This window comes from Cydia strobilella, chromosome Z (genome assembly GCF_947568885.1).
Source record: "Cydia strobilella chromosome Z, ilCydStro3.1, whole genome shotgun sequence".
Classification (NCBI taxonomy): domain Eukaryota; kingdom Metazoa; phylum Arthropoda; class Insecta; order Lepidoptera; family Tortricidae; genus Cydia; species Cydia strobilella.
The window spans coordinates 7,031,098-7,053,584 of NC_086068.1; the positions used below are offsets into that span (position 1 = coordinate 7,031,098).

At 37.7% G+C, this 22,487-nt stretch overlaps 1 protein-coding gene across 1 annotated transcript in view; it reads left to right on the forward strand.

Moving 5' to 3' along the window:
- Positions 1–22,487, forward strand: part of LOC134754464 (uncharacterized) — a 129,591-nt gene that overhangs the window by 35,006 nt on the left and 72,098 nt on the right. The window contains exon 4 of the mRNA XM_063690798.1: positions 8,521–8,554. Coding sequence (XP_063546868.1) covers positions 8,521–8,554 — 34 coding nt within the window. The remainder of the gene's footprint in view (positions 1–8,520; positions 8,555–22,487) is intronic.

Here is a 22,487-nt window from a genome sequence, read left to right on the forward strand (position 1 = left end):
CATTTCTAAATAAAGTTTGGGATCCAGAATTAATCGCTCTCTTAGATATTAATCTAATTAATTTATATCTATTTATACGGTAACCACACAGTCACACACACATTGCCTTATTAAATTAATTTAGTACATAGGGTAGGACGGGGACGTTTGAAACACTTTATGTTTAACCGCCTTTAACTATTTTATTATCACAGTTAGAAGGGTATGTGCCTGTATTATTAAATGTTATTTATTTAGTTTTAAATAAAATGTGTTCGAAAAGCCTATCGCTCATGGTTACGTAATGATAGGGATTTAAAGAGAATGTGGAGAAGTGGTTCAATTGACCCCATAGGTGTGTTAATTTAAACACTACGTGGTTAATGGTGGTGTATATTCGGCAAAATGAAAAATAATTTGTTATTACTAATCTTTTTTAAAAACGGTACTCAATGACATGAGTTTCTTATTTGAAATATCAATTCCAAAGTGAACCAAATTCCATATGCGTCCCGTAATTGTGCAAGTGTTTACGTCTGGAGCGTAACCATTGGTAAAAAAATGGTTTATTCTTTCACGGTAGCGGGAAAAATAATCCACTTCTTTTTTAAATTTTCTTTCTAAAGGTAATCTTCTTGAGGCCATAGAATGCGAATCCAGCAGGGCTGCATCATATTTCCATGGCAAGCCAACTTCCCATCTTTCATTAACTAGCTTGGCAGTGTCTTTAAGAATTGAAATCGCCGGTAACTCGTCTTTGCTCTGTGGAGGTTTCGTAGTAACACCGATCGCATCTAATGCAAATGAATGACGATAACATTCCGTCATAGTTAAGTTTTTTAGGGCTTCATTTTCCTCATGTGATTCCCAAGTATCCATATTATGAATAAGTGCGACAGTTTCCGGGTCGGAAATGTTGATATTGTAGAGCTGGTATTGTAAATAATTCGCACTATCAATGCACGACGGTAACAGCTGATAAGACAAAGGCGATAGGTCAGCGGGGGCCGCGGGGGCGAGGGGTGCAGGCGCCAGGTGATGCAGTGGCTGCGCTCGCGTTGACAAAAGTGCTGCGTCATTCCGTAGCCGACCGCCGGGCGCGGCGCATATGTTACCATGGACACACAAGCCGAGCGGTGTGCGTGTGAGATAAGGCGTTTTCTTGCTTCCCCGTATTTGTAAGAGGTTCAACCAGATGATACTGGTCCTGACCAATTAACAATTGTGGTTTAACGTCGACGCGCAATATATGTTGCTTAAAGTCTTTTAATCGTTCGTAACTCTCAAATTGAACACTGGATAGTTTTTGTACTGGCAAATCAAGATCACTCACTTTACGCGCGCACAGTTCGAATGATTCACCTGTGTTATTTGTAATGGTTAAGTTTACAATTTCACTTTTGCATTGTAATTCTGTATTTTTCCAAGCGCCTTGAACTTGTAACGTTTTACTGTGGCCGCGCAAGCCTAATGTGTCGGCGAGCTCAGCTGATACCAGAGATACCGATGCCGCGTCATCGAGTAACGCGCAGGCTCGCTTGCTTCCATTATGTCCGTGCACCACTAATGATACTACTTTAAATAATACTGTCTTTTTATTATTGTTTATGTTATTAACATAAACACATAAGTCCGCGGTTTCACTCTCGTTAGATTGTACGGCAAATTCACTGTCAATAACGTTAACATAGTTCTCACTTAAACCATTGTTGTTTTTTGTAATCCAATGTAGTAATTTATGATGATCCTGGCCGCAGTTATCCACGTTGCAGGCCGCGGCGGGGTAGGTCTGCTTATCATGCTGTGATATTAAGCATTTAAAACATAATTTGCTAAAACGTACATAACGCCAGCGATCGCGCTGCATCGCTCGCTTGAACTGTGGACAGTCTTCCAGTGGGTGGTTAGATATTTTGCAGAAATTGCATTTCTCTGTGTCGGTCATTAGTAGAACAGGGTGCTGAGTACCTCGACGCTCTTCATGCTGTTTTTTATAACTGGAGCTAGCAGAACGATGAGCTCTGTCACTCCCATTCGATTGCACTTCCAGGGCTGCGATCTCCAAAGCTATTTTTTTATCGATTAATTCTCTGTCGATTCTAGCCTTGCACCCTGCAGCCTCTAGTTCTAACTGCATTTTTCTAGCCATAAAAACCGACGAGGATACCGATTTATCACTGCGCGGCGGGTGCGGTTTCACAAGGTCGTTCTTGGCTTCCACGTTATTTTCAGATTGCTCAGGCATAGGCTGGGGTTGCTGAGCTGACGATTCTCCATCATTCTCCACTAGATTGGACGATGCTTCATTCTTCATGCGTCGCGTTTGAATAGCACTGCGCGGCGTTGCCATCTTTAACTAGTCCTGCTTACAGGTTCTGTTCCCGTGATCCGGTCGAAGTACCACTTTGTCAACTGTAGGTATGGTGCGGGAATGAGAAGACGGATTTTGAGTCGAATATTGCCAAAAATGCGAGCGAAGGGTATACGTGTGCGCTTCGTTAAGGTGCAATGGCGACTAGAGGTCAATCGGTGCACACATGCATACCAATTCCTTCACATTTCGCTTTATTATAAAAAAACTGTTTCCTTAACTAGGTACACAGATGGCGTTACAGGTTAGTAACATTAGGATATTTATATTATATTTTTACATAATATATATGTGTATTTATTTATGTATTCATAAACTATTGTTATTTATGGTAGATTTTAAGTATGTAAATATTTTTAGGCAATTTCTTAGAAAAGTATTTCGAGCATTATCCCACACAGGTACGTATGAGTTTCTAGCGTTAACAACTCCCATCCAAAACACCAAAAGATTTCAAGTAGTCAAAATACATAAGTAAAAAAAATCCTACCGTACTTCCACATTTTACTTATATTACAATTTTTTATTGTTTGCATTTTTTTAATGAAGAAATAGTACATTTCGATGCTAGTGCGGAAAGTATGTCATTACTACACGAGTACCGAGATATCGGGACGAGTGAAGAATGACATTTCCGCACGTGTATCGAAGGACGTTTTTTTAATACAGTTGCGAAAAAATAAGAAAAAGAACAAGTAAGGAATTCGAAACTTTTATATTATTAATTCTGTGACATCATTTACATTGACATTATGAAGAGGTGTTTTTTAGCTGGGTGTTATTATTATTGAACCCACTTCAATTATTATTTTTTTAAATGCATGTTCTATAAGGCAGAAACAATTGTAAATATAAAACACTGTACTATTATTACCCAAATATCGTTAATTACGATTATTTGTGTATCGTACATTTATAAAAACAATAACAAATGTTGCCTTTGGAAACTTAAAGCAGAAAGAAAATACGCCTCTTCTTTGACAGGCGTCCCGTTCCAAGACTGACACCTTATTAAGAACAGGGTTTTCAATATTCAATATACAAAAAATAGACGTGTTATAATGATGAAGAGGTAAGTAATAAAATATGAAATATGTATATTTTTCGTATTCTTACATTAACAGTAGGTTTTTATGTTGATTACGACGTTAAAAGAAAACTAATATTAACACTCATCAATAAGTAGTCATGAATTGGAACAAGAATAAATTTAAAAAAATTGGAAAAGTAAAAAGCACTAGTTCGCGAAAACCAACTTTCCGCACGCTAAACAGCTACGTAAAGTAGCACTTTTTGAGCAACTGTATTAAAAAACACCTTTATGATACAGTACAAGTACGATAATTACGTTATTATTTTGTGAATGCGCTTATCAACTTGCTTCTTTTGAATAACGGGACTCAATAAGGTGCCGATAGCTTTTGGTCCTTTAATTGGCTCGCTCTGAGCAGAATGGGACAAAACGAACACAGTAGGTATTATATTGAAGTCTAAATGTCACGGTCAACACGCTTTGTCAAGTTTGTGGGAATACGGAGTATTATTCATTATGTTTGCAGAAAGCAGTCGAGCAGCGACGGAATATATATAGACTAAGCTATTAGTACATTTTTGACTTCAAATGAACGGTTCACATGACTGATACTTATCTGGCACGGAGCACTGGCAGTTATCCCTTTTCCACAAATTAAAAAAAAGTTGGGTGTGGTTTCTTTTGATTGGCAAAAATAAAATTCTACCTCTATATGAACCGCGCAGTACAGGTGAGCTGAGCTCTAGTCAGATTTCTAGTTAATTCTAGTCTGGGCGAGAGCTCAGAGCTGAATTATAAAACTAAACATCCTCTCCGATTATGCATAATATTTAAATCTCGTATCTCACCAAATAATTTTACGTTTTATAGCTTTACTAGTGTCGACGACAGGCGACGTTAATTAAAGAATATCTAAATCAAACCGTTTCATTCCGTTTTTCAAATTTTTTGTCAAAAACATTTTTGAAATTCGATGTGTTCAATCATAATTCAATCAACAATCATATTTATTTCGTATTTTTAGATTTTCGTATTTTTATTTATTTACAAGTTGGAGCGGGGGCTTGGCACATATTGCTATTTAAGGTGGGATTGTTTCTAGAAATATACGGCAAAACATAATTACCTAAATCTCATTAAATTCAGCCAATTATTGAGGTTGACTGAAGCAGAAAATAAAAAAATAAAAATTAAAACTGTTTATTTAAAAAAAAAAGAAATTACAAAAACTACTTACCGACTTAGCCTAATCTACGCTCTAATAGATTGTACGCTAAGTATGGTCTTATTTCTAATATTTCTATCTATTACATTTATATTATTACTATTTATTTAACACGTATAATATGCTTTATATATACGTATAATATGATGTTTAACTTAAATATTCAGGCTGAATGACAAATACGAACGTTTCCGAGAAAATACGATGGAAAAAACAATTATGCACTACATCATATGGGTATCTACGTAAGTATAAGATAGGAAAGTGTATTCAATCATATTCCACACTCGTATTCTAACTGCTTTTCAACTATGGAGGCGCACGCCCTAAAATACGTGCAAAGGATATAAACCACGGCAAACTTATTCGTGCGATCGGAAAAAATCGATTACTCTCTATATATCATCCTATTAAGAATGTATATATCCATCCTATGAACTAAGATAACTTTGTCCAGCAACAAACTTGACGATGTCAGTTGATAAAAAATAAACTAAAAATGTGACGAACTATTTCGCTTCAATCGCTCCTCAGTAGCGACATTAACGTCAGCAAAGACATCTTTGTTAATGCTTTGTGGAGGCGGAAATGAACGATCTTATTGCTTCATCATTAAAATCCTGTTTCGAATGAACTATGCCTCCCCAGTGTTATTCTAGAATGCAGGCGAGATGAGCGCTTAGTCGAGCCAGGCCCCGTAGACAACATGCCAATCGCTACGCTCCGTAGCGAACGAAACGCAACTGTCACTGTCACACTAATATTCAAAGCGCAAGCGATTGTCACTTTGGCTAGGCCGCCCATTGCTCCGAGTAATGAATAGAGTTTGCACAACTTGACGTCCCTTTGCGTGTACGACTACAGAATCAGATAAGATAATGACCTGAATTTTGACAACCCTAAATAGCCGAAAGGGATAGTACCCTACATAAGAAAGGGAGAGCATGATCCGTCCCTGAATCGCTGTCAAACTTCGGGTTTGTAGGAAGTGTCCTTTCTGTAGGTACGGTAGTACTATTACTTATTCTGTGTATGTATGGAGAAATTGGAGAAGCAGTCGGCCAGTATCGTAAACAAATTGTGCGTCCGACTCAAAAGCTCGGCAAGCGTCGGGAACACAGCCTAAACAAAACACGGCCGCGCACGATTCCCGAGATTTGTCGTTGATATTGCGTAAGTTTGGTTTCATTGAATATCGTTTGGCGTTGTTACTCAAGAAGACGCGTTTCCGGGTTTACTTGCGTGAAACAATAACTGTGACCCGTGTGACCGTCTTCTAAGATCTAAAATATTTAGGTTTTACGATAGGTACGTTGACTGTCAACCCTCCAAAGTATAATAGTAGCATATTTTTTGTTATTTTAGATATCATTAAATAACGATTTTGCTCAAAAAGGGATATGGCACAAACGTATTCTTAGCCGACGTTTCGAACCCTTTAAATTCATTACCTACACGCTATTTCCATAGTTTTATTTCATGACTTGAGTAATTATCGCGGTAACCGAAGACAAAATATCGTAATGCGAATTATTTAACTATGATCGGTACGTAACTCAACAATCATTTTATAATTATTCTCTTTATTTATTTTCCATAGGCTAGGTCATTTATAATATGAATATGAAAGATGAAAGTAAAATATAAACACTATGTATTATTATTTATTTTTATTAGATACAATCAGCACCAAAAGGTTTAGATTTTATATTCTGTCATGATTCTGTCAAAAAACTTTGTCAGTATAGGACGATAACCCTTCGCGCCTACATTAAAAAAAACCCTCGCCTAGGTGTTCTATAATCTGTTTTTTCTTTTACTATAAAAATAAACTATAGTTATTTACGATACAAGTGCGGAAAAGAGGAAATTCGAAACGAGTGGCGATAAATTAAAACACGACCGCAGGGAGTGTTTTAAATCGACACGAGTTGCGAATTACCTTTTCGCACGTGTATCGTACAACGTTTTACAGTACATATGGCCCTTTAAACTTTCGATATATGCACGAAAAGTGCTCATTCCCGCACTAGTGCGAAAAAGTAGCACCATATGTACTGTAAAATACTTTGTACATTTTCTATGCAAGAAACAAATGAGCGTACCATACTAAGTATTTCCTATGCGCAGTTCTTCATATTTAAAAACAACGGACTGTACCTACTTACAACTATTTATATAATTGTACATCGTAGTATTAGTATTAGTAGTATTAGTAATCACTTTATTGTACACAACACACACCGTGTAGCGTGAACTCAAATAACTTGTCTATTTACTTACAGTAGCGGCAAAAATCTATCATATTGCTAGTTTTTTGCAATTCGAAAATTCATGAAATTAGACTTTATAACATGTAAACAATGATTGTATCATCATCACGACCATATACCGGGTGTTTCCTGTAACAGGAGCAATAAATTAAACTAGAGGCTGTACGCCTCAACCTGACCAACATTTGTTCAGCAACTTTTTAAAATTATGAAATTTTTAGATTATATCTTTTTCATACTAATTAAATATTATTTTCAATGTACGCTGCCATCTGTGTGTTTGACGTTGCTTGTCACCCTTTAAACATAACGAATTTTGCAATACATTGCGTCTTAGAATAAACTTTAAAGTGTAATGAAAATCAAAACACAAGTTATTTATAAAAGTTGCTGAACAAATGTTGGTCAGTTTCAGGAGTACAGCCTACAGTTAAATTTAATGCTCCTGTTACAGAAAACACCCGGTATATTGCCCTTGCCCCATATATTCTTACGTCCCACTGCACGTGGCAATATAGGCAGCCACGTTAGCACAATGCGGATTGGGCACAATTTATGTATGTTATAAATATTGAATTTCTTATTTGAAAACACTGAAAAGCGAATCTTACCAACAATAAAACCTAGATGTATCGATTTTTCCCTTAAAGGGATAAGTTCGCCTTTGTACTGCCTATTTCTGTGCCATATTTGTGTTCTGTGTTTTGTACAATAGTTTATACATACATGTTTCGCCCTCGTTAGCCTCTGCGGTGTCAGCATGGTTGCATTTTTATCACCTGTCAATATGCCTGTCACTTTCGCACTTACATACTTGTTAGAACGTGACAGGCATAGTGACAGGCGATAAAAATGCTACCGTGCTGAGCACGCTGGTTTGAAATTAATCATTACTTTACAATTTAATACCCATCGGGCTACTGCAAAAACTCGGACAAACTAATTAGTTAAAAAATGTACCCTAGTTTTCATATGCCCCTATATTGTAAACTTCATCGAAATCGCTAGCGCCGTTTTTGAGAAATTACCAAAAAAATATGCAACTGTATCTGAAAAAATATGAAAGATTATTTGCCGCTACTGTAACTATTCCAATGCCAAATTGTAAAAAAAAGTTATAGAACTAGTTATGATTAGTGTAAGTTAATTTTTTTTTCAACACACTTGCACACTTGCTCAAAACGACGTTTTTATTCCACCGATTTTTGGCTCATAATCCTAGATATTAAACACGCGTGCTCTTTCAGTGTATTATTCCACTCGTGCTTTTTCATTATATTATCCGACTGAGTTAAGAAGGTAACTGATTGCTAATAATATGCATGGAAAGGGAGCCTTCTTTAATTGGTCAGACTGGCGGGCACCGGCGCGCCCGACCGCCTGCGCGACGAGTATGACAGATGCAACACACAATACTAACTGTTTTAACTATTAAAATTTGATTAATATGAGTTTCTTTTTTTTCTCGCAAGTGTGTTGAAAAACGTCGTATGAAACGCGTGTGCATTGGTCATTACACACATCGGCTTTCTTATTGCGCGCTCGCTTACAGCTCGCGCGCACAATATCGCCTCGTGTGTAATGACCAACTTAGCACACTTGTATCATAATATTCATAATGTACTATTATCTGTTTCAGAAGCGAGATCATTGACTGCCGGGACGAAGATCAGGTATGTTATTAATGTATTATAATTGAACTCTTTTCCCAATCTACGTACCATTTTATAATTTTCAATAACGCGAAATAATATAGGTAATTATAAACAAATAATGTGCGTTGAATGTCTTAAGGCATTAAGGCCGCCATTTGTACTTTTTTATGTGCAAAAAAGTTTAAAAATAAATAAAGTTAGATGAAGCTACGCGGATTTTTTTTAAAGAAAATAATTTGCACCTGACGAGAACGTTTTGACAGAGAACACTTTTCTTTTCCATTATATTTAATTAGTAAATACCTAAAGCCAATTTAATATTGTAATAATACCTAGTTAAAATAAGTGAGGTAAGCAACACCCAGTACGGATGCAATATATAACTATTATTTTATGTTATTGTAATATCACCTATTATTTAATTAGCAAATATTTGTGCAGCTAATTCGTAGCATTGCTTTCTGCGTGGGCTCTTTTGCTGCTAATTGTATTGCTATATATTGATACAAATCTTATCAAAACTTCCTTCTAAAGCAACAGGAAACCATCAATCGTCTAAATCAAGTATAGCATACTGCCTCGGCCTTGCATACGCATTATAGTTTCGCTACGAGCAATAAAACACAAAAAAAATAAACAATTGATAATCTTGACAGAAATGATCCACCCGTATTAATAGACGTACTCAAATCCATTTAGGTGCATTGAATTAATTATTACTATACTATGTAGAGAAGCCATACTAAACAATGAAATTGTTTGCAATCGCAACCTGTACCATGCGACTAAAACGTCGTAAATTCCGTAAAATTCATGGCGCTTACGCGTTAAGGTCGTGAGATCCACGCTCCGCTTCTATGGTTTATAGTCAAAATGTCAGTAACTCATGGCGCAAAATACTGTTTTTTTTTCTGCCGGTTCTTAAACGTTAGTAATAATAGTTCAATTAGCTTTTGGTTGTGTCAATATAAGGTTCACTATTCAACCAAAACCAAATTAGAACTGATACTGCCCATCCGCACCACGAATAACCACCGTAAGTGACAACGTGAACTTGAATTTACTGCTTGAGACAATCATCTTTCGAAAAAGAAAATCTGCCGCCGAGTGACATTAACAGTAGGTACCCACTCAGGTATTTAATGGTTTGGTTTATTTTTATCTTCTTGTTCAACTTGCGTTCACACGAAATGCGGGTGCTTTATCAATCAAACGTCGATATTTATTAAGTTAGCGGAGAAGCCTATAAATAGATTGCATTATGTTCATTAACCGGGCAAGTTTTACATCGATCACGGTTCGGTTTTTTTATCGAGTATTCACTGGCAACTTTTTATACATCCTTATGCGCTAGCACGATTTGCTTCAGACTGGCGTTTATTTTTCTCACAAGATATATTACACATTGGTAACATGAGCTTACAAGGCGCTCGCATATATATCTAAACAAAACCCAGTTGTCGCACTTAAACTATCGTGAGACATATTTCAAAATATTTATCAGTACGACCTTTTGTTTGCCGGTATTCTGGATACGGCAATAACGTTCAAGCATTAAAATTCGGGTCAGGCTGTTCAGTACGACTAAAAATAATAGTGAGTAAAAACCGTACTGATAAATATTTTAAAACCCAGTTGTTGCATTAGAGAGTATGTTCAACTCTTTTAAAGTTTCTGTAATTCTGTTGCTGTAGTGAAAAATGTCTAATTTCTAGCTGTCGGATATTAGCATTAAACCGATTCATGTGTAGTTTTAGCCCGCACTGAAACTAGTCATTTGATTCTGTCATAATTTTAATATTCGGAATGAGATCAATTAGAATATAAATCAGTATAAATTGCTATTGCTACTGATGTTACGTCGGAAAACTCGGAAAGTTTCCAAACCTGTGTAATTTCAACATAGAAAAATTTCGGAATCATCTCATATTCTTGTATGGGAATTTAAATATTCCATTTCCAAAATGAGTTTCCTTTGTTTTCTGGGAAAATTTCCTAACATTTCCGAGAACTTTCCCAACTTTTTGGAAACTTTCTGCAACTTGCATACTCGTATCTGTAGTATTGACTGTCTCCATCACTTGTAATGATAAAAATTTTTGCTCTAACGTATGTATTATAAACAGATCGGTATCATGATCGCATTTTTATCACTTGTCCTGTCATGCGTCACTTTCGCACTTACATACTTGTTAGAACGTGACAGGCATGATGACTGTTGGTTGTAATAAGGTTCACTTTATGAATTTTGGATTTTTGTGTTTAAATAAATAAAATAGACGTGCGATCTTGTACGGGTTTATTAAGCGACTAAATGATGGTTATAAATAGAAAGAGAAGGCAGTAATGTAATGAAACATGCATGCATAAGGTTCATTTTTAACACAACATACCGCCCACCAAAAGGACACTTACGTCCTTTTCCTAACTTTACAATAGTACAATTTAACTTGATCAAATTGACATTACAAAGTTTCAGTATCAATGGGCAACGCACATAATTTAGATATAGATCGTTTCACTATAGCACTACCAGATTTAACACTGTACACTCTAGTAAAACCGTCTTCAGCAGGATGTTTGTCCATAATGCGGCCCAGTGACCATTTGCCTGGAGGCAAGTTATCAGTTTTGATAAGCACTATGTCCCCTATTTTAAACTCTTTTTCTTTTTTCAGCCATTTAGGTCTTTGTTGCAGTCTAGATAGATACTCATCTTGCCATCGACGCCAAAAATCTGCTAACAGTTTCTGCGTGAGTTGCCAGCGGGACAAGGTATGTATTTTACATTCTTTATAATCTGCTGCTGGAACAACGATTGGGGCTTCACCTATCAAGAAATGTCCTGGGGTGAGTATTTCAGCGTTTTCAGGGTCTGAGTTATCGACGGGACATAGGGGCCGAGAATTCAAACAGGCCTCGGACTCGGAAAGTACGGTCGTCATTTCTTCGAACGTCAAATTTGTTGTCAGAACTCTCTTTAGATGGTATTTTATGGATTTGACGCCGGCTTCCCAAAGGCCTCCAAAGTTAGGGCTGTAAGCTGGAATGAAGTGCCACTGTGTGCCTTCGATTGCTAGTGTCTCTGCTATTGGTCCGGTAAATCTCAATTTTGCTTCATTCCAGGCTTCTACAAGTTCTTTGTTAGCACCTACGAAGTTTCTACCCTGGTCGCTCCACAGGTGAGTACATTTTCCTCTTCTAGCGACGAAGCGTTTGAATGCCGCTATGAATGCTTCTGAGGTAAGGTCTCCAACCAGTTCAATATGAATTGCTTTGACGGCCATACAAATGAAAATAGCTATGTACGCCTTCACAGTTTTTCCTCCTCGGCCTTTAGACGTCAATATATGGTATGGCCCTGCAAAATCTACTCCACTGTGTAGGAATGGTCTCGAAGGAGTGACTCTCGTCTCCGGTAAATCTCCCATGATTTGCGGTTTCGCAGTAGCATTTTGTTTTGCACAAGTAAGGCATTTCTGAATGTGTCTCTTGACTAAGGACTTTGCTCGTAATATCCAGTACTTAGAACGTAAGTAACATAGCATTTCAGCCAGAGTGCCGTGAAGCGTTCTTGTATGTGCATCAGCAATTATTAGTGGCACTAAAGAGTTCTTGTTTCCCAGAATGATTGGATGTTTTCTGTCTTCGTGTATATTTGCATATCTGAGGCGACCGCCCACCCTGAGGCATTTATTTTCATCTACGTATGGGGCGAGGGATCTTAGGGAGCTCTTTCTTTTCACTTGTTTATCTGATGTCAACCGTTCTATTTCTTCTTGATACTCTTCTTGCTGTACCATTTTTATGCAAATATTCATGGCGTTTTGTAATTCCATTGTAGTAATATCCTTATCAATGCCATCTGGATTTTTCTTGTGGTTTAAGAATCTTAGGCAATAGACAATACTTTTAAGTAGTTCAGTTAGGTTATCAAAATCTCCAAATTGTGTAGTCAATGCCTTTTCTTGTTTTTCCAGGTCCTCAATATTCAGGTAAGTTTGCATTTTCTGTACCTTTATTTCTTCATCTGTTGTAAAATCCTCTTGTGTACTAATATTTATTTCTTTTTCAGATAACCAGCTCGGGCCGTGCCACCACAGATCACAGTTCTTCAGTGTGGTCAGCTTCATCCCTCTTGAAGCGATATCTGCAGGATTGTCTTTAGATTGCACATGGTACCAGTGTTTGTTGTTAAGGTTCTCAACGATTTCTACGACGCGGTTGGCTACAAACGGTTTCCATCTATTGGGTTCTCCACAAAGCCAAGCGATTACTATCGAAGAGTCGGTCCATGCGAACATGTTTGTTGTTGGTATTTTCATAGCTAGTCCAATCTGTTTCATTAGTTTAGACAGGAGTAAAGCGCCACATAATTCCAAGCGCGGGAGGGAGATAGTTTTCAAAGGTGCTATTCTCGTTCGTGCAGCGATGATTTTGGTTGTTATTTTGTTCTCGCTTTCAACTCTTATGTATACTACAGCAGCGTATGCGCGCATAGATGCATCGCTAAATCCATGTATCTCTATCTTTTCTTCTTCCGAGTTTGTTGTGCCAAGCCATCTATCCATCTTTATATCCTTGACATTTTCAAAATCATCTCTTATCTGTTTCCATTCTTCTTCGAGCTCAGGGCTGACACATTCGTCCCAAGATACCTTTTCAAGCCATAACCTTTGCATCAGCATCTTCGCCATAACAGTGCTTGGTGCGATCCAGCCTAGTGGATCGAATAGCTTTTGTACATCTGATAATATCCCACGTTTAGTTGTGGTCCTTGGCATTGGTGATAGTGACAAGTTGTATTGAAATTGGTCTGCACCAAGATTCCATACAATTCCAAGTGCCTTTATAGTTCCATCAAGGTTCAGTTCTATCTGTGCATTCGCTGATCTTTTATCTTTATCAATAGATTTCATAAATTCCATGTTATTGGAGGACCATTTCATGAGTTGGAATCCGCCTTGTTTCAGGATGCGTGTTACTTCCTTAGCTATTGCAATAGCTTCCTCAGCGGTTGCTGCCCCTGACAGCATGTCGTCCATATAAAAGTCTTCTTTTATTGTTTTGATTGCCACTTCGCTGTGGTTGTTTGTTTCTTTACCGAGTTGTTTCTCTTCTTCATCGATAGCAATCTTCTGAAGTGTCTTGACCGCTAAGTATGGAGCTGGAGCGGTACCGAAAGTGACTCGAAGCATACGGTACTCTTTTAACTCTTCAGACTCGTCTTGTCGCCATAGAATTCGTTGGTAATTTGCGTCCTCTTTTGTTACCAATATTTGGCGGTACATCTTCTGGACATCTGCCACGAAGCAAACTCGTTTCAGTCTCCATCTCATTAAAAGATTTCTTAAGTCATCTTGCAGTTGTGGACCTATCATCAGTTCATCATTTAATGAGACGTTGTTTGATCCTTTGCAGGACGCGTCGAAAACAATGCGCGTGCGCGTGGTTTCTTTGTCGTCGCGAATTACAGCGTGGTGTGGTAGGTATACCGATTTATCTTCTTTTTCCTTTTCAGGTACTTCTTCTAGATGTCCTTCTTCAAGGTAATCGTTAATACCCTTTATGTATTCTGTTTTCAGGTTCGGCGAACGCTTAAATCTTCTTTCTAGTTGCAGGAACCTCTTTGTAGCTATCTCTTTTGTATTTCCATCGAGTACCTTTGGATTCTCAGTCTTCAATGGCAGCTTCACAATGTATCTTCCTTCTTGGTTTCGAGTGACTGTTTTTTCATAGATTTCTTCACATAGCTGTTCTTCCTTGGTATGTTTTCTCTTAGTGTCTGTTTCTATTTCCCATAGAGATTTCAGTGTGTCTTCTATATCGACCTGATGGTGCATGACGAGGTAAGAATCTTCTTGTGATGTGCTATCACTCTCTCCAAAAAGAATCCATCCCAGGTCAGTTTTTTGTGCGCATGGTGTACCTGGTGGACCTTTGACTAGTTCTGCTTGCAGTATTCTAGCGTATACTCGGACCCCTAGCAAGAGATCTATGGGTCCCGAGTTGTTGTAATTAGGATCCGCTAGCTGTAATCCTTGTAGATGAGGCCATGGTTGTTGAACAATATGTTTCTTGGGTATCTTCCTGGTCAGCTGTTTTGACATTACATAAGCTTTAACCGGTAGGACAAATGTTTTATCCCACTGTGATTTTATTTGTAGCTCACAGGCGTGGTTGATTTCTGTTCTCATGGGACCCAAGCCCGTGATGCTTCCCCTTACATGTTGTCGGTCAAGCTTTAGTAGTTGAGCCGCTTTCTCGCTTATAAATGATTCTTCGGAACCTTGGTCTATTAGCGCGCGCAGTGGAATGATGTGACCTCGATTGCTTCTTGCTTCCACCACAGCGGTCGCTAGTAGTGCTGAATTCTGTCTAGTATTGAGATGTAACGCGATCACTGTGTTTGCTTGCACTTCTTCTATGTCTTCTACAACATGTAATGATGAAGCCAGTGGTTGTGAGGGACTCGTAGGGGCCACAGGCTCAGTCTGCTTTAGTTGATGTAGAAGGGAGTGATGACGTCGGTGACATATTCTACAGGACACAGGTACTCGACATTTTGATGCTGAATGCCCTGGTACTAGACAGTTGTAACATAAGTTGTTATTCTTGACATATTCGCTTCTCTCCGTAGGTTCCATCTTGGTAAACTCCTTGCAGTGACATAATGTATGACTTTCTTTACACATTACACAACTCCTGTTCTCGAAGGTAGGTGTGGCAACATGGCATGTACTTCGCTCCTTGTTTGACTTCACTTCCTTTGTATTATTTGTAAGTAGTTCCAGCGTACGAAACTTGGCCTCTAGAAACTCCTTAAAATCGTTCCACTTCGGCAAGGGTTCAGAGTCACTCTTATACGCATGCTCTTCCCAGTCTTTATGCGTCTCTGGGTCCAATTTTTGAACAAGCAAAAATATCACAAGTGGATCCCAAGAGTCAACAGAAACATTCAGGTTTTGAATGTTGTGTAGACACTCTGACGTTGTATCTAAGAGTACTTTCAGTTGAGCAGCTGATTGTGTGGTCATTTTACGCTGGTTAACTAATTTCTTCAAATTATTGTTCAAAATTAATCGTTTGTTGCCATACCTTGTTTTCAGGATCAGCCATGCTTGTGAGTAATTATCAGACGTAATTTGAATGTGCCTCAGTAACGACGACGCTTCGGCAGTAACACTTGTCTTCAAATAATGTAGCCTTTGTACGTCACTTAACATCTTGTTGTTATGCACGAGTGAAATGAATAAATCTTTGAACGCGGGCCACTCTTCATAACTTCCACTAAAAGTAGGTAACTCGATCCGCGGCAAACGTACAAAGTTGTTTTGTGTTCCTGCCATCACGTAACTTGAGTTGGCAACAGAAGTTTCCATTAAAGTCTCCTGCACTAAACCGGCCAGTTTGTCCATCAAATCACCTCGGAGTACGTTGTACAAATCTTCGTAAATAAAAAACTCCTCATTCAAAAAGTATGGTAAATCACCCTTTTGCTCCGTAGGTGTGACCTTGACCAACTCTTGGTGGCTGTGGTTAAACGTAGCCCAGTATTCGTCAATCATTTTAATCCGAGACTCGATGTAACCCTTGGTTAATCTCGCCTTGGGGCACTTTTTTAGGTTAACTTGTGTTTTTCGAAGCACTGTAGCACTATCCTCAAGCACGGCGTGTAATTGTTTTTGTTTTTCATTCATTGTTAACGATAAAACACTGCAATTTCACGTACAAGTCTATTAAAACGTCGTTATAACACTTTGCAATAAAACTTGTTAAAAATCAAAAAAACTCATTAGTTTGAGGTGCAATTCGTTAGCATCTGCCGGCTCCTTATCTCTGGAATGCGGCTCGCTATTGTTCTCGTCGCCGGGCGGCCGGTTGCAGCTGCACTAATTGATCCGGTTCGATTGCGACCATATGTTGGTTGTAATAAGGTTCACTTTATGAATTTTGGATTTTTGTGTTTAAATAAATAAAATAGACGTGCGATCTTGTACGGGTTTATTAAGCGACTAAATGATGGTTATAAATAGAAAGAGAAGGCAGTAATGTAATGAAACATGCATGCATAAGGTTCATTTTTAACACAACAATGACAGATAAATAAAAACCGACCATCTTAGCCCTACAGCATGCTAGCCGGCCCGTTGTTAACAGCAATTCATTTTAATAGCCTGTGTAAATATTTGTTCCCATTGGTCTGGTGCTGTTTATGGCGCTTAATGAGTCGCACGTCGCACGCGCAAACATAGTTCTGCCGGCCTACCCTAGGTGACAATCGCTATCGCTTCGACAACGAAACGCTTTGTTTAGTTTAGTGCGACAGTGGCAGTTGCGTTTCGAATGTTTCGATCGCTACGGAGCGTAAGCGATTGGCATGTTGGCTACGGTAGCGCCACTGTTTTCGATAGTGCAGTGCTGAGTAGGTTCCTCTTTTAGAGGGCGCGGGCTGAGGGCTGCCGCGAACCATTCCGTTCGTTCGTCTATTCGTTTTTTTTTGCATTAGAAAAAAGGTGAACAATCTTGACGTCTTTTTATTGAAAAAGGCTTTAAAAAAATTGTTTATATTACTTATGAAAGCATATATTACTTATAATTGTAACATATTTGCTATGACTTATTTTTCAAAAGTGATTTATAATGAAAAAATAATAATATGGTTGTCTGTAAAGTCGGTTTACGGACGATAATTTTGCGTGATAACGTTATAAGAAAACATTGACGAAAAGGCCGTAACGTTACCATGGAGATATGTCCACAACGTTGCCATGGAGATCTGTCCACAACGTGACACTTTTTCGTGCATGCTACCGGCGGAGTTCATCGTCAAAAGACACGTCAAGATCGCTTACATTCTGTCTAATGCTAAAAAAACGAGCTATACTACTCGTGCGTAGTTGATTGATAGAGGCCGAAAACGAAATTCAGATGTTTGCGGTATATAGGGCCTCGGAACGGATATAATCGGTCGTACTGCATATCCGTACAATCTACGCGCTCTGGCTCACTGTTTAATTGAATTTTTTATGGTCCGAGAGCTGGTAGACATTTTGGAGTAGGTCCTTGAGGCAAGCAGAAAATTTGCCTGATGCTTCTACTTGTCCTATCATACCCTAACTCAGCACTGCAAGTCTGGCTGCAGGGTAGCGGGGCTAAATCAACCCTTATATTTTTAGTTTTTTTTTATGTAAAATGTAAAATGTTCTTGAGGCAATATGTAATTTCTACAAGTGAAAATAGAATATCTAAATAGTCATAAAAAAAATAAGCGTGACCATTTTTTTTTATTTAATAAAAAATACACAACAATATTCAGTTTACATATTTTTTTGCCTGCATGCCAGTTTGGTCGGGTCTTTAACGTTGCCAGACGCGTACAATAGTAGATTGTGTTACAAGGGAGCAAAATGACATATTTACGGCGAGGGCGTACATTGAATCCTAAACGAAGCGAAGGATTCTATAATAGAATCCCGAGAGTAACGAGGGATTCTAAAGTAGAATCCTGAGCGTAGTGAGGGATTCAAGTGTGTTACGCCCAAGATGGAAATAATTTTGCTACCATGTGACACATACTGCTTTTCACATCACCTATGAGGTAATTATGATGTTTAAAAATATTATATAAGCTAAATAAATAATGTGCAAAAAAATGCAAAAATAGTGTCCTAGAACAGAAAAGTGTTACTTTGATCCCTCCTAGCAGGGAAGAAAAGTGCCACTTTGATCCCTCCTAGCAGGGACAAAAAACCTCTTTTTCGAATTGGTGATGTGAAAAATAATTTTCCAAATTAACCCACAATCGAAGTTATCCCATTGCATTGCACCTTACTAGGTTTATGGAGTTTATAATGCCAAACTAGAGCATATCGTCAGGCGATAATGAACCATATTATTACCTTCATAAGGTTGATTTTTGTTTAATATTAAATATAAAACCCTAAACCCTAAAAACCCTAAAAAAAATTTTTTAGGGTTCCGTACCCAAAGGTTAAAAACGGGACCTTATTACTAAGACTCCGCTGTCCGTCTGACCGTTTGTCCGTCTGTCTGTCTGTCACCAGGCTGTATCTCATGAACCGTGATAGCTAGACAGTTGAAATTTTCACAGATGTATTTCTGTTGCCGCTACAACAACAAATACTAAACAGTACGGAACCCTCGGTGCGCGAGTCCGACTCGCACTTGGCCGGTTTTTTTAGTAATTAGTGAGTTTTGGTTGTCACTTGACGATTTTTGACATTACAAGCAAACATAATAAAATAACATAAAGTCCCCCATTTTAGACCCTTAGGGCCGGTACAGACAGACGGACTGCAACCCGACTGCAATTTGTATGGGAACTGCACGGCGACGTTGCAGTTAGCTGTCTTCTGAGTCTTCTGTGCGTCCAAATCATGCTTTGGATTTGGACATACATATTATATATTGCATGTTGGTAAATAAATATATAACTTTATTTAGTATAAAAATGTACCTATAAACCTTATTATGAAATGCAAAAACATAGTAGTAAAAAAAGTAGTGATAAAGATAGAGGATAGTGATAAAAAAGGAAACTTTCCAATTTCAAAATTTTTTTTTTTAAGAACCTTGAAAGAGATCAGGGCGGCGCGGGAGCAGTGAACTGAGGAGTGCGCTGCATCCTTGACTTAGCCCCATTGGGAATTGCGTGCTAGAGCGGGACGGCAGGCATTGTGTGCGTTGCTGACATTTTCGACCAGTGACGTCATTGCCATAGATTAAAAGGAGAGCGGGCAGATGATAGATACAGTTTCTGGTGATATTTTTTGTGTATTCGCATTTGTCCCCGCCGACCATAGATGGGAATAGGAGCATTCATATGAATTATTCCCATCTGTCCCCACGTCATATATGGCGGCGGTCACGTGGGGCGGGGACAAATGGAAGTATACCAGATTTTTTTATTGGTTATTGCATTGCGGGCGGGTATTTATAATGATACTGATGTATCAAAGTATAATTTGTATATGTAGGTACTTAGTTTTTATTAGTTAAATTTGCTTTCATTTTCTTATTTTAATTTTTTTAAGCAGTCTCTTGACTATAAAACCCAAAGCAGGCAAATAAATGGTCACTTACATTTCGTTAAAGGTAAGCAAATGTATTTATATAAGTAATATATAAAGTAGGTTACTCAAAATACTTCATATAAATATGTTTTTTAAAAAAAGGAAAAAAGTGACCCTTATCACTGTGTTTTGGTTACATTATTGTTAATAATTTATGCAACTGCTTTGTTAGTAAAAGATTATTCGAGATATGCGTCTGCATTTACACTAAGATTTAAGGAAACATTTTTTTTTATTATTATATACCGATGTACCCATCTGCACTCGTTACTCTTTGAAGAGGCTTCTAGCCATTCACAGTTCATCTCTTTCTTCCGCGCCGGCCATCGATACAATGTCTTTCCTCGCCAACCCGACTAAAACCAAACGCAAACCCAACGGCTACCACTTTCACAGCGCCCACGACTCGTAGACACGGCCGGGTAGTCGCCGTGAAAATTCTACCTGAGGCAGTAAGGCATGTTGCAAGACAACATGATCTTCAGTAATACATGTGGCCGAGTGCGGCGCCGGTCGGTGTCAAAACAATCGGACAATGAAGTGTGGCTCAAACTGTGAAGTTCGTTCTGATCTCTCAAAAGGTAGACTTGCTAGTTTTTAAATATGTGCGGAGCCGGTATTTAAGTTTAAGTTAACAAACGTCGATCTTTTGTTTTTATACAACATGTAAAAAACTGACTATAGAGCTTTTCGTAATAAGTTCCGCTCTAAGGCTTTTTTTATTTTAATCTATAACTTTAAAGCATGTTTTTGCCTAGAAAACAAAATAATGTCTAAATTGGCTTAAGAAAGTTGTTATAAAGCTATTGGTGCACATACTTAAACAAACTTTTTAACTACCTTATTTAGCAATAGTAATCGCCCAGGACTGGTTTTCCATATAGCTATTGTTCACTGTTTAAATTGTACAGTAAGTATATGTTAAATGACATAATTAACTAATTATAGAAAACTTTAAAAACACAAAAACATTAGTAGCGTTACATACGTTTATCTCTTTACGTACCTAGTGCCCCTGTTGTATATATTTGTATCCACACAAAATAAATACCTATAGGAGTACGTCAAAGTTCAAAGAATGGAACGTTAAATTGAGGTAGGTATAGTATGGACTTGAAATAATTGTGACATTTTCAACCAAAAGGTACCACATTGTCGCTTGTCGATAAGGTTGATTTTCAATTGAAGCTATATGGAAATAACTCCTTATTGACAACCGACAATAAGTACCCTTTTGATTGAGAATGGCACAATTATTTGTTTTACAAGGGGGCAAAGTTTCTGTTTAACCTCGTGCTAATATTGATTCCCGAGCAAGCGAAAGATTCCAAAATTGAATCTTGAGCGTTGCGAGGGTTAAACAAATTTTGCCACCGAGCGAAACACAAAATATTTCACCAGACCAACACAAGGAAAATACTAACTGTAAAATATCAAAGAAAGTCAAAGCAAATCGATTTAAAATTAATCGTAAAATATTTACCATTCAAAATCATCATTTAAAAGTCAATTCTACCAGGAAACATAAGAATACAACTCAAAATTTGCATTTGATTACTTTGCCTCACATGTGAATAAAATGCAGATTTTGAACAATCAAGGAGAGCCTTTACCAGCTGGTGTGGTGAAAAACCTTTTTAACGGATACGGTAGCAATGGTTGCTAATGCAAATATACAATCTTCGATGTCTTGTGTTGTGTTGAATCGTTCGTTATGAAAACAAAAGATGGTTATGGGAATGAAATAGATTAAACAATAAGATGAGACATAACACCAAAGATTATATTATTACTAGCGACCCGCCCCGGCTTCGCACGGGTTACACAAAACCTTTACAAATTATACACTAATATAAAACCTTCCTTAAGAATTACTCTATTGATAGGTGTAATCCGCATCAAAATCCGTTGCGTAGTTTTAAAGATCTAAGCATACATAGGGACAGACAGACAGCGGAAAGCGACTTTGATTGATACTATGGTGAATAAATTAAGGCTCGTGGGTCATTCGACTAATTCCTAATATTAGACATAAACGCACGTATGGGCATGGGGCATTAAAAGTCTATGTGTGATATATCATTCAACAGGTCTTTGAAAACAAATTTAAGGTTTCTAAAAAGTTTGTGATAAGTAAAGAAATACCTACTATTGAAAATAATCGCAAAGTAATGAGTCCCTCTCCCCTCTTACTTTTAAATCGGACGTACAAAAAATATAATTTTGGAAAATAAAGCGTAACAAATACTTCACACGAAAATTGTATTGAACATGATCGGTTGAGCCATTAATTAAGTTTTTTTTTTCAAACAATATTTCTCACCTTATTAAAAAAACGTAAGTGCCGCGAAGGTACGCCCTTTTTTTATTTTATGACTTTATGATTGTACGGAATCCTCCACGACCGTGGCCCGTCACGCATTTGGCCGGTTTTTTGTCATCTAGGTATATTTTTTAATTTTTGTGGTATGTATACAAGTTGTCCTTAGCAATTGGACAAACTCTGAAATCCCACGTAGTAACTCAAAAGATAAAAATATAAATTTATAAACAAGTTATTTCCAATAATCGACAACAAAAAGAAACATGTATTAATCATCGGCAGTGCTTTTCTCAATTTGTTCGAAAATGTGCGGCAATGATGACATTTGTCAAAAGTCAAAATCTTATTAGTGTCATAAATAAAAAAGATAATCAAAAAGGTCGAGGAAGGTTTCATATTATTTATTACCTCAGGAGCTACTAACACATACAATACATACACATAAAAAATCGTAATTTGTTAATTTCTTCGTAACCGCTACACCGGTTGGTGACCGCTTGTATACTGGTTCTAAGTACCCTAATGCATATGT